The 19820-nt window shown below is 37.4% G+C and overlaps 1 protein-coding gene across 1 annotated transcript in view; it reads right to left on the bottom strand.

The window, feature by feature from the left end:
* Positions 1-19820, bottom strand: part of LOC126262833 (uncharacterized) — a 267488-nt gene that overhangs the window by 93978 nt on the left and 153690 nt on the right. The window contains exon 11 of the mRNA XM_049959686.1: positions 12280-12451. Within this exon, the coding sequence (XP_049815643.1) occupies positions 12280-12451 (172 nt within the window). The remainder of the gene's footprint in view (positions 1-12279; positions 12452-19820) is intronic.

A 19820-nucleotide genomic window follows, 5' to 3' on the forward strand; every position in this document is an offset into this window, starting at 1 on the left:
TTCGAGACATTGTCGATTCCGTTGAACTGCTCTGTCTCTGACAGAATTACAATTTCACCGGCAAACCCCAAAGTTTTTATTTCTTCTCCCTGGACTTCAATTCCTACTCCAAATTTTTCTGTTTTTTCCTTTACTGCTTGCTCAATATACGATTGAATAACATTGGGGATAGGCTACAATCCTGTCTCACTTCCTTCTCAACCACTGCTTCCCTTTCATGCTCTCCAACTCTTGTAACTGTCGTTTGGTTTCTATACAAGTTGTAAATAGTATTTCACTCCCTGTAGCTTACGCCTGCCACTTTTAGAGTTTGAAAGAGAGTATTCCAGTCAATACTGTCAAAAGCTTCCTCTAAGTCAACAAATGCTATAAACGTAGGTTAGCTTTCCCTTAACTTATCTTGTATGAGAAGTCGTAGGGTCAGTATTGCCTCGTGTGTTCCTACATTTCTCCGGAATCCAAACTTATCTTCCCTAAGGTCAGATTCTACCAGTTTTTCAATTCTTTTGTAAATGATTCGTGTTAGTATTTTGCAGCCATGACATATTAAATTGATAGTTCAGTAATTTTCACACCTGTCAGCACTGGCTTTCTTTGGAATTGGGATTATTATATTCTTCTTGAAGTCAGAGAGTGTTTCACTTGTCTCGTACATCTTGCTCACCAGATGGAAGAGTTTTGTCATGGCTGGCTCTCCCAAGACCATCAGTAGTTTTAACAAAATGCTATCTACTTCCAGGGCCTTGTTTCAACTTAGGTCTTTCAATGCTCTGTCAAATTCTTCATGCAGTATTATATTTCCCATTTCGTCATCATATTTGTCCTCTTCTATTTCCATAATAACGCCGTCAAGTACATCTCCCTTTCTGCTTTCCCTTCTTTGCTTAGGACTGGTTTTTCATCTGAGCTCTTGATATTCATACAGCTGCTTCTCTTTCCTACAAAGGTCTTTTTAATTTTCCTGTAGGCGGTATCTATCTTTCCCCCAGCGAAATATGCTTCTAAAACCCTACATTTGTCCTCTAGCCTTTCCTGCTTAGCCGTTTTGCACTACTCGTACCCCAACACACAATAAAAGCATCTTCTGTTCTACCCATTACATAACTTACCAACAAAGAATGAGAAAGAAACTAACCCCCTAAAACACAATACGTAGCACAAAAAAAAAAGTGGTAATGTCCTTCAGTACAAAGACAATCAGTGAGCAACATGACCATCGAAGGTAAACTAAAAATTTGGTCATAATCCTAAATATCAATGCTGTCTAAATGCATAAGGTATCCTATGTACACATTGATCACTATTGGCTGTTCCTTCTCTCTCTCTCTCTCTCTCTTTCTTTCTTTTAAATTAAGGTGTTTTTAAGGGATCACTGCTTGTATTTATGCACAGTCTACATAAAAACCTTAAACAAGTAAACCAACCGCAATTTCATATGCAGTAGGCTTCAACAAATTATTTTTAACATAAAACATGTAAACTTTAAAATATAAGAATACCTTACCTCACTATTAAAACATTTCTTTAATGAATCTGGAGTTTCTAGCATAAACACCCCCTTGTGCAATGATACTGACTTGTAGATCATAGTATGAAAAAGTAATACTCAGTTTGAGCACAAATTTCATCTAACACTTTACAAAATTGTTGAGAAAAAATGTATGGAGATTTAATCGCTTAATTATATAACACTTTACACTGCTTAAAAAAACACCTTAGCAGCACTTTACATTTGGTCTTTTTTTAATTTTTTAGTTACCATGCTCATTTTAATGTGGGATAGCGGCATTAAATAATTTTCACTCAGTTCTTCAGACTCTTCTCTTTTTGTTGAACTTGCTTCTCAGTTTCGCTTATTTCCTCCATTTTTTTCCTCAGCTGTTTGACGAATTTTTGACTGACAACAAAGTGCAATATCTACAGTCTTCCTTGCTTTCTCTGATGACTAATCAGCAAATTTTTCTAGCTTTCCAACACCAGTTTCTATAAACACGCTCTCTTCTTCTTTAATGATTCCAATTCTTATTTAAATTTTCTGTTTCTTTCAGAGACATACCTCAGCTTATGTTTTTTTTCTTTTTTTTTCTTCTATTGTCAAGCTGTAGCATGTACGACTGCCTAGCATTACTTGCTGAAGAAAAACATCTGTTTTGACAATTACAGTTTCAGTAAGACATCATCACAAAAGCTGTTGTCCTCTTTGATTATTCTCAAAGTGGCATCATGTAGTGCGTATAGAATTTAATAAGGTAGCTTAAAATGACGTCCTGGTACCCACACAGTATGTAAACTTGCCACACCAAATTGTCCTTTTCTGAAGTAAAAAGAATTAAATGAAGATACAGATCATTTCACGAATGACATGTTGAGCAATAGTAATTTTTGAAAGACATATAAAAATTAAGACTTTTTAAGGGTCCTTAAAATTTAGCACCTGAAATAAGGACTTTTTAAAAATTTCACTAAGCGTACGAACTCTGTATTAAATAGCTGTAAGGTATCAGTCCTATTATTTCCAATGGTTTCAATGCTTTTGGTAGTCTTTGCAATGGAATTGGTTGGTGACTAAGATCAGCCAGTTGCACATAAGGCATGCAGTTCCTAACATATTGCTCGACATTCTGTTTCCTTGTCCTCCACCAATACTTTTCAAACACTCATTGGTCAGTTGCTCTATAACTGCCATGACCTTGTCTCAAAGCTTCGGCTCAGAATGCTGTGGTTATCACCATGTGTGGTCTGCACTTTGTTGTTCTGCACAGTAAGCCATTGTGCATCAAGAAGTGTCACTGTGAGATGAATATCTGACAGCCAGTGTCAACTTTGCGCTCTTCCACTTGACACTGCTGTTGCCCAGTGCTTGCAGACCTGCACTTTTCCTGTTTATACTATCCCTGATTTGTGCATCACCTTGTAATCAATTTCGCTTAACTTTGGCAGAAATGTATAAGCCCCTATACAATTTTATAACAGTGTGTCAAATATGAACATAGGAAAGAGAATTTTTTGTATTAAAATACATTGACATGTTTACATCACTGACTCAGGTTCAGTTTAAATGGATATAGCAGTCAATGGTCATATGGGTGATCCTACTGGAAGGGTCTTTTAATCCTATCAAACACTTTAATGCAGGTTGATCCATCACTACTTCAAACTTTTGACCATACGAATTACAACAGAAGTAAGAAGTGCCCATAGGTAACTTAACATTTCTGTATCCATAGTGGAATAATCTTGTTCTGCTTTGTTCAGTTATCTGGGTGTGTACGCTACAGATGTCCTTGTTATCGATACTCTGGCTGAGAACGCATCCCACTGCCACACTGCTTGCATAACAGGACAAAATGAATTCTTTTTCGAATTGGAAAATACTAAAACTGGATTTGACATCAGTGTCTGGTTCAAGGCATCAAACGCTGTTTGACATTTGGTAGACCATTCAAATTTTGCTACTTTCTTTAATACACAGTTTAGAGGATTTTCAAAATTCTTTACAAATTTCCTATAATAATTATAAAGGCCTAAAACTGATTGCAACTGTTTAGCTGTCTGTGGTGGCAAGAAGTTCCAAACTTCTGATTGGTTTTTATAGCTTCTTGACTGGTCACATGCCCAAGACAGCTGCTGCAAAATGACATTTATCAATAATCATCATTAGCCATGCTGTTTGCAGTCTCTTGAACAGCTCTTCCATTTGTTGGACATATTCCACCATGTCCTTAGAAAACACTACGATGTTGTGCAGATAGACCGTGCATCGTTTCCATGCATCATTTCCACTTTAAGCCTCTAAGTATGTTATGCAACAGTCTTTGAAAAGTAGCTGATGCATTTTTTATTCTGAACAGCATTCGATGGTACTGGTAATCGGGTAAAAGGGTTTTCAGCCAGTCCTCTATTGCTACAGCTAGATGATGATATCCACTCCTTAATTTCACTGTGGAAAAATATTTGCACTGACCCAAGATGTTCAGAGTCTCTATTATGTTCGGTATGGGATACACATCAGTGACAGCTCTTGCAATGAGGAACTGGCAATCAAAGCATGATCCGTTTTTCTTAGTGTCACCTGGTGATTTCTTTGGAAACAGGACAGCAAATGCATCCCATGGGCTGTCACTATATCCATTAATCTTATCAGCCAGCTGCTGATCAATAAATCCTTCCATTAATAGATGGATACATATCTGGACCCTGTACAGTTTCCTGTATACAGGACTGTTGTTCTCCGTTGATATCCTGCGCTGCATGACCAGCATCACTGGAAACAGAGCATTTGGATTAAATAAATACATAAACTGCAGTAAAATGTTTTCCATAGCTTTCTTAATGTATCCTTGTAAATGCTTTAATTTCTCACCTGATGGAGGCACGACGACAGTTTGCTTGCGACAAAGTTCCTCACTTGACATACGTACATCATCCTTCTCCATGACATCTAAATTAGCAATCACCAACTGGTTAGCTGCAACACAGAATCTAGCTGCAAGAGTCACAGTACTTCTGCTTGCTGAGCTATGTCAATGACGTTATCCTTCCTTGGAGGTGACCAAATGTGCCCTAGTTTTCTAAGTTTGTCAGTGCTCTTGATCGGTTCAGGATTTCACAACTTTGCCTTTCAGACACACTTTTCTGCTGTGTCAGGAACTGAATAGTTACCCTTGCACCCAATTTGAGCTTTCTTGTCAGACTTTGCACAATCACCTTTATGACAATATCCCTCAGGTGCCATGATGTCATTTTGCTGCATTGCTTGCTTGAGCACTCAGCCCTTTAAAGGTGTCACAATAGCTTCTGTATTTGCTGCTATTTCTCTCTTACTGGCATTCCATTTGGGTCACTGACTCATTCGGCTCTGCTTCTGGCATTGTCCAGGGAGAACTTTAACATTTTTTTAATATCCACCCATAATATTATGTTTCTATCAGGAAATATATTGAGAGTTCATTTTATGGTTCCAGTGGTTCTGATGGCTAACAGAAAAATAAAGGGTGGTTACAATAAAACTTTCGCTACTTAGGCCAGTCTGGATGGAAAACTATTTACCTTACAGTTAGCCAACTTTATAGGAATGATGTTCAGCATTTGCATTGTTAGTAGTGTTAATGTCATGATTTGCCGTAAAGCACAGGTACTGGTACGGCAACGTATGGTTGATACAAACATCAGTGTGCATTACAGTAGCACACAGCCAACATGGGTCTGGACAAGATGAGCAGGGCTTTACCTGTAAAGCTGTTTTACCATAATAACAGCAATGGTCCTGCTGCTCTTTGTGAGTATCAATGCATTAAAGAGTACGGAGAGGTCTTCTTTCTACATTGGAGTTAAAGAACATGACATGGAAGGCCAATTCTGCCACAAACTGCTGAAGAAGTTACTGTTGCCATGGCCGAGAATGCAGGACGTAAAGTGTGATCTTCGAACAGTGCATGGGCTGTGTCTTGACCACTGACCATTCCATGGTCCACCATTCGAGAAGTACTGTGAACAACTGTGAAACGGTATATCTAGTGCCATTCCAGGCTGTTGTGGATCCAGATGGTCATCAGATGAAGCAACATTTGTAACCTGGAATGTAAACACGGTTCGCTATTAACAAACGTTACTTCCTCATGTGGAATTTAAACCATGTGGCTTTCAATGTTTGTTCTTTATTTCTCTTCTGCATGCCCTTACAAGTGTTTCCACAAAGTTTCATTTCTCATATGGGCCTCTCAAGTAGCGAAAGTTTAATTATAACCACCCTGCCTACAGACAATATCTCAAATAAATTTTGAACTAATGGTTTAATGAAAACAGTAGAAGAGTTAGTTGCGGAAAATACTTGTAATGTTGTGCACAAACTGACCTCTTGTTTATGTCTCACAAATGTTTGATGGAATTCATGTCAGGTGATTTGGCTCACCAAATCATTAGCCTGAATTGTCGAGAATGTTCAAACCAATCACACACAATTGTGGCCCAGTGACATGGTGCATAAAAATTCCATCATTGTTTGGGAACATGTAGTCCTTGGAAGGTGCAAAGTAGCTGAACATAACCATTTCCAGTCAGTGATCCATGTAAACACAGCGCACATCATTATGGACTTACCAACTGAAATAGGGACTCATTTGATCAAACCACGGTTTTCCAGTCATATAGGGTCCAACTGATATGGCCACGAACCCAGGAGAGTCACTTCAGGTGATGTTTTGCTGTTAGCAAAGGCACTCGCGTCTGTCATTTGCTGCCATAGCCCATTAATGCCAAATTTCACTGCAATGTCCCAAATAATACATTTGTCATACATCCCAGATTGATTTCTATGGTTATTTCATGCAGTGTTGTTTGTCTGTTAGCACCAACAACTCTACATAAATGCTGCTGCTCTTGGTCGTTAAGTGAAGGCAATCAGGCACTGTGTTGTCTGTGGTGAGAGGTAATGCCCAAATTTTTTTTTTATTTTTGGCAGAATCTTGGCACTGTGGGATCTCAGAATACTGAATTCCCAAATGATTTCTGAAATGGAGCATCCCATGCATCTACCTCCAACTACCATTCTGCATTCAAAGTCTGTTAATTCCCATAATGCAGCCGCAATCACGTCAGAAAGCTTTTCACATGAATCGTCTTGAGTACAAATGACAATTCTGCCAATGCACTTCCCTTTTATATCTTATGTATGCGATACTACCGCCATCTGTATATGTGTACATTGCTATCCCGTGTCGCCTCAGTGTAGAGGGTAACAGTTAATTGCTTTGGAGAAAAAATGCCTGGGAAGTAACTGTTAACACTGGTCAACAGCCATTGTGTGTCGTGTGTGATGCACGAGTCTTGATGTATATTTGGTTGTAGAATCAAAATGTACTCTTAGAAATGTGGTCTAATGTAAGGTTTTCGGAATATTTAGAAATCTATATTATTTTTCTACCTTTTCATTCAATTCTGTTATTTTATTTCTCTATATATTCAAAATATAAAAAGTGTCACTGTGAAATTAATTTATTACAAAGTTTAAGAGCAGTTTATTTGGAGAGACGAGATGATAATGCTTTCCTTTTGTGATGTATCATCAGTCTCGCTATTTTTTTTCTTTATATTGTGTAATTTATATATATATATAAGGTGACGATATCAGTTTGTACCGAAAGGTGTATACTGGAAATAAATTTTTATCATTACCTTTGCTTCATTCAGTCAATAAGAATAAAACAAAATGAAATATGTTCCTGCTACTGGAGACTATTAAATATAACGATTAGCTTTTGTTTGTGTGGCCATCTTCTGCAGCAGCTGTTAACATATGTTGTTATAGGTTATTTGTCTTGAGCTGACTCCAATGTAATTAAAAATAATTACACCAGAAGCATTTCACTTTTATTTATAAAGCATCTTCTGTGGTATTCTGTAAATTGGATACATACATTTGTACATTTAATTTTTGATTCTTTTAGGTTAAAAACAGCGTGTTTTTTGTTTATGAAGTTAGTCTGTAAGCTACTTACGGTATTTCTTTACATAGTCTGCACTTTCCCCTCTCGCTAGCAGTGGCTGATGTCGACAGGTTTCAGTTCACATTTGCAATTTTTGGCATTTTGCTTTATTTCCTGAGCTGCACTATTTATGATTGACTTTCTTAACTTTTTTTTATTCATCACTGCTGCAGTTTTTATGCCTCTTCATTTGTTTTCGTTCACACTGTGAGTGTTGCCAACGTATGAAACGATTGTGTGTGTGTGTGTGTGTGTGTGTGTGTGTGTGTGTGTGTGTGAGAGAGAGAGAGAGAGAGAGAGAGAGAGAGAGAAGAGAGATGGCCTGGACAGTGATTATGGGACAGATATGAGAGGAAACAGTAGTGGTAAATGGAGCTTGTGGTTATATTTGTACTTTTAATGTTATACTAATTGATCAATCAGTTTAAAGAGTGTGTGGTTTGCCAAGTTGATCTGATCATTTATGAGTTGTTTCTTTTCTGTTACGGTTTTTTGGATGTGGTACTTTTCTTGTAACGTGAGGTGTTTTTTGTTGTTTATCATTATGATTTCCATGTCTGTGTCTCTGGTTGTAATTTTATGTTGGTGTTCTGCAAAAGTTGAATGATTTGTCCTATACTTCCATGCTCTTAGTATCTGGTGTCAAATGTCCTCCTGGTTTGACCTATGTATCTTCCATCAATGTACTGCATTTCAGTTGGTGTATTCCTGATTTCTGAATTGAGTTGTTGGTTTGGTGTGCTATTTTTATGCCTTGTTTTTTGAAAATATTGGATATTCTGTGTGTGTATTTGTGATTATATGTCATTGTGTACCATCTTTTACTTTCTGTTTCTTTCATACTTTGTGCTGTTTCTATTCTTGTATTTTGTGTATTTCTTTGAGTGTGATTTTGTCCTTGTGTTGGTGACAGTTGGGTGTTTGTTCTTTCCTGTTTCTTGATTTTCTTGCTCAGGTTTGTTACTTAAGTTCTCTTTGTATCCATTGTTTGTGGCTATCTGTATTATAGTATTCATTGCTTTTTTGTAATTGTCTGTAGCTAATGGTACTGTGTTTAGTCTGTGGAGCATGTATCTAAGTGCTGCCTTCTTTTGAGAATTGGGGTGTTGTGATGTCTCTTGTATAACTGTATCTGTTGTTGTCATCAGTTTTCGGTATATGGCAAATGTGTGACAATTGTTTTGAATCTTTATGGCAATATCCAAGAAATTTAACTGTCTATTTTATCTTTCTCTATTGGTAAAATGTATCTTATTATGAACAGAATTTATGTCTGTGTGTAACTGGCTAATTTTATTGTTTGGTTCATCTATCAGGCACAAGATACCATCCATATATCTAATCCAGTAAAGGATGTTGTACCTATTTGGCACTATTTTGTTAAATATAATCTGTTCTACATGCTTCATAAATATGTTTGCTTGGGTCCGGACACTGGAGATCCCATTGGTAATCCTTCACTTTGTGAATAGAATTCATTATTGAACTGAAAATAATTCTGTTCTGTTATTAGCTCTAGAAGCCTGACTGTTTCTTTGATGTATTCATGTGAAAGTGTACTGTGTGTCTTAAGATTTTGTTCTATAATGTTTATTGTTTCAGTTATTGGTATATTGGGATACATATTCTCTACATCAAATGACAGGAGGGTGGCTGTGTTTGGAACTTGTACGTCTTATGTACTGAATCAATTGTGTGGTGTTTCTTATAGTCCTGTCTTCTTGTAATTTGTAGTTTTCTGATAAGATTTTCAACATGTATCTTGCAAGTGGGTAAGTGGGAGCATTTCTATAATTCACAATAGCTCTGACATGGAGATCTTTCTTGTGTACCTTTGGATGGCATCGGAGGGAAGGTGCACTGCGATTTGTTTGTATAAGTTTTCCTTTTTCATTGTTTTCTATTGTCTGTTCAATGTCTTTTAGAGTGTTTCTCAGCTTGCTTTGAATCTGTTGGATCTGATTTTAACATAATATTTTACAAATATATTCTCTCTCTCTCTCTCTCTCTCTCTCTCTCTCTCTCTCTCTCACACACACACACACACACACACACACACACACACACACACACACAGAGAAAATCGTTTCATAGGCTGGCAACACTCACAACGTGAACGAAAACAAATGAACAGGCATAAACACTGCAGCAGTGATGAATGAAAAACAGTTAAGAAAGTCAATTATAAATAGTGCACCGCAGGAAATAACGCAAAATGCCAAAAACTGCAGATGTGAAATGAAGCCTGTCAACATCAGCCACTGCTAAAAGAGGGGAAGGTCCAGACTATGTAAAGAAACACCATAAGTAGCTTACAGACTAACTTCATAAAAAAAATAAAATAAAAAACCTTTTTTAACTGAAAAGAATAAAAAAAATGTACAAGCATATGTATCCAATTTACAGTATACCAAAGAAGATGCTTTATGAACAAAAGCGAAACGTGTCTGGTAAAATAAATGTCATGTGACTAGGGCCTCCCATCGGGTAGACTGTTCGCCCGGCGCAAGTCTGTAACTCTTTTTAATTACATTGCAGTCAGCTCAAAACAGATGGCCTATAATAACAGATAAATATTAGCACATGACCACCTATTGTGATTTACAAGCTGTTGCACTAGTTACAGGTTTAAAGGCTAGTTTTACAAAATAATGTTGTTTTCTGTGTTTCTGGGGCAACAAAAAGAAATACAATATCAAGGACTAGCCTGTTAGACAAAGGGATGCGGCAGGAAAGGAAAATGTCAATAAAACACTAGCTATGCTTAGTGAAGTCATACTACCTCCTCTTCATATTAAGTTAACCCTAAAGAAGAATTCTGCAAACCCTCCTGATTAACAGGGTGTGGCTTTCAACCACTGAAGAGAAGTATCAGGTGTATTTGGAAAGTAAGGTCTAATTTGGTTCAAAATGGAACCTCCCGTGAAAATCCGATGGAACTTTGCATGGATGTGTTGGGCAGTGTCTTTAGGGTGCCTGTTGATTACTTCACATTGCTCTTTCCAGTTCAGAGCACGAAGTGATCATGTAGAAATTCCTAAAACAACAGTCTCCCACCAAGTATGTGGACCTATTGAGATAATTCACCTGAAGCTATGCAAACCACATAACATAAATGTAATGCATTTCTTTCTTCAAGACAATTCTCAGCCACATTCAGCAGGGGCAATGAAGACACCCCTGCAGCATTTTCAATGGTAAGTTTTTGATCACCCATCTCTGCTCATATGAACTGCTGGCTTCGAAGACCACATTTTCGGACAAACAGTGAAAGGCAGACCAGCATAGAGAATTGGCAGAAAGCACAGGTGGCTGCTTTCCCTGGTGCGGTACTGAAAAGTTTGTACAATGCTGCGACAAATGTCTAAGTTGGAGCGGCAACTATTTAGAAAGGTAGCTGGACGGAGTGGCTAACTGTTGTGAAAAAGTTTTTGATTTTCACTGTGGTTTCCATTTCGCATCCAATCGGACCTTATTTTTCGAACAGCCCTCATATTGTTTTCCAAGATCAATGAGGCTAAGTTGAAATGTGTGTTTATTGGACAACAAATCAGAAAACTGTTTATCAATGAAACCTTTTATGCTAAACTCACAGATGTAGAGTTACATGGTTGTAATCCTTTCAAAGCTATTGTTCCAGGTTTTCAGAATACCAGAGGGCAAATGAATATTTCCATAGTGACTGAACTAAAAAAGGTGTGTGTGTGTGTGTGTGTGTGTGTGTGTGTGTGTGTGTGTGTGTGTGAGAGAGAGAGAGAGAGAGAGAGAGAGAGAGAGAGAGAGAGTGTTTATAATGTTGCAACTTGATCCTTCATCTTTTTCCAAATAAAAAACTTTTCTGCTGCTATTGATGAACAGAATCAATGTTCCCATCAAGACATTCTTACTAAGGAATATTGCTATGAAGGTGCTGAAATCCCTCGTCGGTGAGTGGTTACAGTCGATTTTCATTTAGAGATACTGATGACATCTTGCAAAATAAAAGCATCCTGTTTCTCCAAATGAAGTAATATTAAACTGCAATAAATTAACAGTTTTAATTGTAATCATTGTTTCGATGATATAAGTGAATTTTTATATAATATGGCAATTGTTTTAATGTTCTATGAGAGTCTTAGAGTAAGTTTAGGGTTGCACTAATCATACTCTGGTTTTGTTACTGTTTGCTACACATTGCAAATAAAATAGATATGATTTTATTATTACTTTGTTTCTCAGAAATGTGATATGTAGGAAATCTTGTTGCATCTCTGAAATAAGCACAAAAAATTACACAAATTCACACACTTAGAAACCATATGCAGAAAAAGAAGTTGCAATTTGTTGATCTGTGTAACAAAAACCTTGATGCGTATTAGACATACCTTGACATAATATTGTTATTTGGACTTTATAAGATCTCTTGATCTTTGAATTGTACTGTTTTATAGTCACTATCCAGTACCCTGAAGTATATTTGATCCATGACAACATAAATTTTAAACCGTACTTCCTGTCTTTTACAATTGCTAGGAACCAATGAACAATGGAAATCAAACAGAGAAAAGATGCTTTAAATAGCAGCTAATATTCTTTATTAGCAATATTTTTACAGGAGGACATGTGTACCTAACTGGTTAAGTGAGCCTCCAACAGGACACAGTAATTTGTGACTAATGAAAAACTAAAACGGTGTGCCTCAACAGACACCAAATTTATGAGTAAGGTAAAAAATACGCTTGCATAAAGCTTTGCTTTTGATTAAGATTACCATTTGTACAATAAAACAAACATTGCTATACTATACTGAGCATACCATGAAGTTCTGCATTTTTCATCTCCAGAGATACAGCAACCTTATAGTACACAATCCAACAGTATATTTTGTGAATTGTGCAACCATTTAAGCCATAGAAATAAGATGCTGCTTCTATACTGTCCAAGATATGTTTAAAAAAGGGTTGCATATCAGAAGTAATAAAATGCACCTAAAAAGGAGAAAAGTCATTTCATGAGAATGCACAGAACTCACATAGAAGTAAGAAACAAGAATGAAACACTATATTTCCAAATAAAGATGGTGAAAATAGATGTAGCCACACCAACTGGCATCATTATGTTCTTCATTCAAGAGACAAAGTAGAAAAGAATAATTCATTTTATTTTATCTGTGACATGTTCAACATTATGGCTGGCTATAATTCAAGATATTACTAAAACTCAACAACACTGTATGCTTCAAATACCCAGAACAATTCAACGAAATGAGAATAAGTGAACCATAGCATTGTTGTGGAACAGTACAAATGATATAAATCTTGTTTTGTAACTTTGTGAAGATGGCAGAAGAGAGAAATTAATAATGTTCACGAATGAGGATCTAATAACATTACCCGATTGAAGACTGACAAATATCAGTATGAGAAACACTACATGCATCCATTCATGAGCAACTGAATTACAAATAGCTGATCCCTTGGAGAGACTAAAAATCACAATGGCAAATGGTATAATTTGGCTTATCACGTCACCAGGATGTTACATGGCTGTGTAGTGGCCATCAGTATGATAGCCAGTGCACAAGTGTCAACTGCTGTGGAACCAACTTGTTCATATCAACAGTTGCTGATGAAAATTGCAGTTTGTAACAGTGAATATACAACGCAAATCATTCAACAATTCTTTGCTCAACAACAACCACCCCCACTGCCACTACTAATACCACATCTGAAACATCTGGTGAACAGTCATACCAGCCCAAACAATCTACTCACTAGGGACAAATAAGATACCACCCCCACACAGATATCTCTACTCTCCATACATCACAGGGCACAGACATAAGCATGACTGCAGGACCATTCAATGCTTAAAGTACAGAAAGGAGGTCGCCTAAATGGCACATATTTGTACACATTAAAGACAAATGTAAAAAACCACAAGGGGCTGCATCCTAAGAGCCAAAAGGGTGATGGGAATATACTAATATGAGAGATGTGTTGTTATTGGAGGGGGAATGAGCCCCTCAATATACAGGGTGATTCAAAAGGAATACCACAACTTTAAAAATGTGTATTTAATGAAAGAAACATAATATAACCTTCTGTTATACATCATTACAAAGAGTATTTAAAAAGGTTTTTTTTCACTCAAAAACAAGTTCAGAGATGTTCAATATGGCCCCCTCCAGACACACGAGCAATACCAACCCGATACTCTAACTCGTTCCACACTCTCTGTAGCATATCAGGCGTAACAGTTTGGATAGCTGCTGTTATTTCTCGTTTCAAATCATCAATGGTGGCTGGGAGAGGTGGCTGAAACACCATATCCTTAATATACCCCCATAAGAAAAAATCGCAGGGGGTAAGATCAGGGCTTCTTGGAGGCCAGTGATGAAGTGCTCTGTCACGTCCAGAACTTTTCCCTTTGCACAAACACCCATTCTCTGTAAACTGTTTATACCAACGTTTAATACACCACCTATCAGGAGGTTTAACACCATACTTCGTTCGAAATGCACGCTGAACAACTGTCGTCGATTCACTTCTGCCGTACTCAATAACACAAAAAGCTTTCTGTTGAGCGGTCGCCATCTTAGCATCAACTGACGCTGACGCCTAGTCAACAGCACCTCAAGCGAACAAATGTACAACTAAATGAAACTTTATAGCTCCCTTAATTCGCCGACAGATAGTGCTTAGCTCTGCCTTTTGTCGTTGCAGAGTTTTAAATTCCTAAAGTTGTGGTATTCTTTTTGAATCACCCTGTATATCTCGTGATGTTGGTCATTGGCCATTGATAAAAAAACCTACTGGCTGACCATGTGAATCTGTTTATTCACCTATACAACCACATGTGCAGTATATACTACCTTCAGGGAGTTAATGCATTGCTGCACCACACTATCAATGACTCCCAAATTGTGGGAGTGTGTTTGGGAAAACAGACTATGGATATTAGGGTACTTTTGAGGCCACTCAGGTCCTCTGAGCTCAATCTTATTGAGGATATTTGGAATGTTTTTGATCAGTGATAAAAAGTCTATGAACTGTGGATGGCAGCGAGCAGTCACAATTTAGTACAGTTTCCCAGCATTTTTAGTATCTCATGCAAAGAAGAAAGATTAGGATTTATCTTCCATTGACAACGGAGATATCATAAATTTGGCATCTTATAGAATGCAATCCATGATGTGGCTGCCATCATATGGGCATAAGGAATTGCTTGCTGCTATTAAGTAGGTGTGGGTGATTCAATTGCTCAAGTGCATGTGCCAGGCATAAAAAAAGAAGAGCAACGTAAGGTCAGTGCAGTTTATGGAAAACTGAACAGGTCATTATTTTCTAGCTAATTATAGATCAGAATGTATCACTAAAAAATCCTGGATGGAATAATAACAATATCATGAAAAGAACAGATTGCTACGCACCGTATAACAGAGACACTGGCCTCAGCAGCCAGAGACTGTGGTCATCTCTCTCTCTCTCTCTCTCTCTCTCTCTCTCTCTCTCTCTCTCTCTCTGTTTCTCTGTGTGTGTGTGTGTGGGGGGGGGGGGTGTCTTATTCTGATGAAAGCCTTTTAGGCTAAAAGGTTACTTGTTTGACAGTCTTTTTGCTGCACCTACCTGCGACTCAGCATCTCCACTATATAGTGAGTAGCAAATCTATCCCTTTCACAATACTGTCAGTATTTCATACAATGCAACCAATCAGTGTCAAGTATTTAGAAATAATCCCTAGTCAGGTGCATCCAGATGCAAGTTTGTTGTGCTGTACTTCACTTATTAAGTGCTTTATATCACATGCGGTAATGGTACTTCTCCTTTGGGGGGAAGATTCACAAACAAGTATGCAGTATGGCCATGACCACGTACCTCACACCATCTTACGCCAAACAGTTTATGAACCTCTGACGAAAATCTGCCTAGCCACTTAACATCACAATACTCTTTTCTGTTATAGGTTCATTGATGATAACTTCATCGTCTGGATGCATGGCTAAGACATAATTCCTCATTCCTCCACAACCACTACAACTTCTCTTCATCTGCTTCATCTGGTACTCCTAAGCCCAACTTGCTCGCATCCTGGGTATTGATGTCCCCTCTTCAATGGCTTCCTACAATCCTCTGTCCATCAACAGTAATTGATTTCTAACAGTTGTCTACCTTTCTACACAATAAGTCTCCAATACAGTCTGGCCACCTATGGATCTGTTGTGACAAGCAACTGCTTGCCCAGTATGCCGAAGGTTTTACTGCGGAATTCGCAGACAAGTATTACAGCCCAAACCAAGTCCGCAAACAGATTTCATGTACAATATCCACAAATTCCTCTACCTTTATGACATACCTCTTCACAGTCCCTTGCCACATGGATCATACCCATCAAAGACCCAACTGCAAGACCTGCTCGATACATATCCTTTGAACTTGTAAACAGCCAGGCCTCAATCTTCGCTAGCCCCAGGCCCTGCCCCATGGCTAACTTTACTCATTCTACACTCATACCCTTCTCTCAATATTTGCATACTTCCTCTGTTCTAAGTCACCCTCCCAATTCACTCCTCCATGTCACTGTGAACATCTCTACCTGCCTTGGACAGAATGAGCTCTCCGATGCTACATTCCTACCACACACTCCTGCTGTCACTCCTCACAGCTGTCGACCAACCTTCCCCAATCCTCCCTTCCATTTCCCACTTCATTTCTCTGCTTGAATTGCTTCTACCTATTTTTCATATTTCAGTGATAGGTGTTGTAAGGTGACACAATTCATTGGTTGACCAGCAGAATTTTTGCAATTATTTACTGGTCTTGTTCTCTGAGGGTCCTGCTAATCAGTGCCCTTTTAATCATGGATCAGCTCTTCTCAGTGGTCTACTACTTCTTTCACATCAACATATTAAAACATTCGGCAGGCCTACTGTTTGTGGAGTACACAACCTGCAGTGTGATTTATCTTCTTTTTCTCTCCAGAACAATTCATCCTCTTTCCACGAAGATTTAAAGTCACCTACTTTGGTTCTGAAAGGTGCCCACTATTCAGCAATACATATTTTCAATAACATGCCAGCAGCCATAATAAGTTTAACTAATAATAAAGTTCAGTTTGAGAAGAGCCTAAAGGAATTATTAACGGGCAACTCCTCCTACTCCATCCATGAATTTCTTAGGAGAACCGCCTGATGCACTTATGTTATTTGAAACATCGCATAATGTAAATATTATGTAGAATCTGACTTCAGTACAAATTTCATGCAGTAATGCAATCATTGCAAATAAGTGTTGTAAAGTATTTTTTATATATTTATTTGATTTGATTATGTGTGGCTACAATAGCCCAACTATTATCACATGCACCTCAGTGTACTGAACATTTAATATTTGGTGACAAGTTTTATATCTTTTTAAATGTAAATACACTTAAGATTCTTTTTTTAAAGGTACATTAGCATATCTGTTCTTACTTTGTGAATATTTTTGTGTATTCCTATTTTCTGACATGTTTCACATCCCAGAAGATCTCCTCACTACAGATCAATTGGAATGAAAAATACATCTAATCTAATCAAAAACAATCACACTGATTTATCCTCTGTTGCTTGTAGTGTCAGTTTGGCGTTGCTTATTTTATGACTAAAATAGCAATTCCTTTAATACCATGTTTAATTCCTATTGCCAATTTTCTTACTTTATCATTAGTGTAACGTAATAACAGAAAATTTATAGTGAAAGTCAACTCTGGTCCACTAGCTTGCTTAATGTCATTCTTATGTACAGGTAGTATAGATAACGTGTCTGGGATTACATTTTGTGAGCCTTTAATGAAAATGATTTCTGTATGATATTGACTGCGAGAGTAAGAGCCATTGCAACAGGTGTCTGTGCAAGAACAGACTTTCCATCAAGAATGCTAGCGTAAGATGGTCTGCATAACTGCTTATTTTAGATCCCCAAATTAATGTTTGAAATTTTTGAATACTTCACATAACTAAGTAATTCTCTCTCAGTTGCCATGTAGTTAAGCATCAAATGCTAGTCTGAAGGTTTCACTTAATCTTGTATGTTTCAATATGGATGCATTCACCAAAGATAGCTTAATGTTTTGAAATGCTTCTGTTGTTCCTTCAACTCATATCCATTTTGATTTCTGTTTCAATAAGGATAACATTCCGAGTTCGTTCATGGGTTGGCTTTGTATGTGTCTACGATAAAATCCTGCTAATCCAAGAAATGAAATTAACTGCTTTACATTTCATGGTTCTGCACACTCCTAGCTATGGTCTGTTTCGGATCAGGTTTTATCCCGTGCACAACCATCAAGTGTCCCAGGCACCTGAGTTCTTCCTTTCTAAAGTGAGACTTCACAAGCTTAATAATAACCTTTTTCTTGTAATTTCTTTAAAGACTTAACCAATGTTCTACAATGCCATTCTCATCTTTTCAATGCTATCAAAATGACATTGACATACATTAACTCTTGAAGCAATTCCTTCCCTAGTGCTTCATCAAGTGCTCTTATAAACACAAAAACTGAGATGTTCAATCCAAAGCATAAAACTCAAAATTGGTATGATTCACCATCATATTGAAATGCTGTATATTTTCTCAATTCTTCGTGTAGACCAACTTACCAATAGCCATCTGTTAAAGTCACTGAACAAAAATTCTTCATGTTCAAATTCTACTAACAAATCATCAATACATACAGGTTAATCTCTTTTTATTTCTATTTGTTTATTTAACATACGTGTGTCTAACACTACACGTGCCCCTCTAGTCTTCTGTGTTGCAACTCCAAATGTGTACACATGACTCATGTCTGCTATTCCGTAACACGTACTATGTTGTAATGGTTGACTCCGTTGCTGCGAACAACCACAATTTGTATCTTCTGTTATTAAAACAATTTCTTCTTTTTCTCGTTACAACCAACATAGAAGTCTTTTTCTTTAATATGTTACTGATTTGAATCCAACCACACAGTGTGTGTACTAATGGACTTCCAGTTGTTAACTTTGATTGACCTGGACATCGACATATCTTCTCAGTTAATTTCATAAAAAAAATACTGAAAATCACCTTTTCCTACCATTCTTCACACCTTTTTTCTTTCATGCCCTCCACCAGGGTCACGAACTTTAATTTTCTTCCTACCTTTCCTATTTTGGTGATAGGTGTTAATATGTAGAAAACCAATTCATTCGTCGATCTGTAGGATATTCATACGTTAATTCTTCGAAGTACATGCAGTATATTTATAGGTCACTATATTTCTTATGCTGATAGGCTCCTGCTGATCAGTGCCCCTTTAACCATGGACAGCTCTTCTCAGTGAACTAACACACCAAAATAGTTTAAACTCGATGTATTGTTTTAATATGCAATTCTATGAGAGATCGCTTACATCTGCGTGTATTTCAGGTAGACAAGAAAATGTACATCTAACGGAGTCCATCAACACAATAACAAATTGTACAAATATATTTCAACATCATTTGTTCTCTGGTGAGCATTTCTTTGACATGACAGAAGTCACATTCTCTCCATGCCCTTCTACCACGGCTCCACACAGCATACAACTCCATCCAGCAGGCAGAAGAGCGCAGTCACGGCCTGCCTCGCTTACAGCACAGGATTGGTACAATTAAAATCTGCTCATACCATAAAACACTTAGAGAAAATGGGGAACTTCCCACTTACTACCTACCATAATTTGCAAACATCTTTCATCGGCCATGGAAAGCAGGGAAGTGGGTCACGTAATTCCAGAATGACATGTCACACTACACCCTTGCCCAACCAACTGACATAATCCACACCCCATTCAAGTTGCAGTGCCAACAGAATGTATTTAACTGGCACAACAGTTAGATATATTTACTCTACTCTACTAGTTCTGAAGGAGAATTCACCTGCAAGGTAGCAATAATTTTCAGTCTTCTTTATGTGCCTATTGATGACTTTACGCCTCAACTAAATGGTGATTAGAAATTACATTTCACATAATATAAACTGAGCTTTGAGGCTGGGAGTCAACCAAAAATGATTAGTTATATTAATACAATGGGAATTTTATTCAAATTCCAAGGTGCGGAAATTTAATAAAAGGAAATTATCATTGAGCTGACATGTAACCTTAGGCTACAGTGAAATTATCAAGAAAATGATGATTCCTCTCCAAGTGAGAGTAGTCTAACTAATATAGTGCGAACAGTACTGACAGATGGCTGGCCTTGCAAGACACAAAAGCATGAGGAATGCGATACTGACCCAAGCCTATTTTGTTAAAATATGCCACAACTGATAGCAAACAGCATATTTGTATTTCAAATTTTCAACAGACTGGTCA

Source organism: Schistocerca nitens, chromosome 6 (genome assembly GCF_023898315.1).
Source record: "Schistocerca nitens isolate TAMUIC-IGC-003100 chromosome 6, iqSchNite1.1, whole genome shotgun sequence".
Classification (NCBI taxonomy): domain Eukaryota; kingdom Metazoa; phylum Arthropoda; class Insecta; order Orthoptera; family Acrididae; genus Schistocerca; species Schistocerca nitens.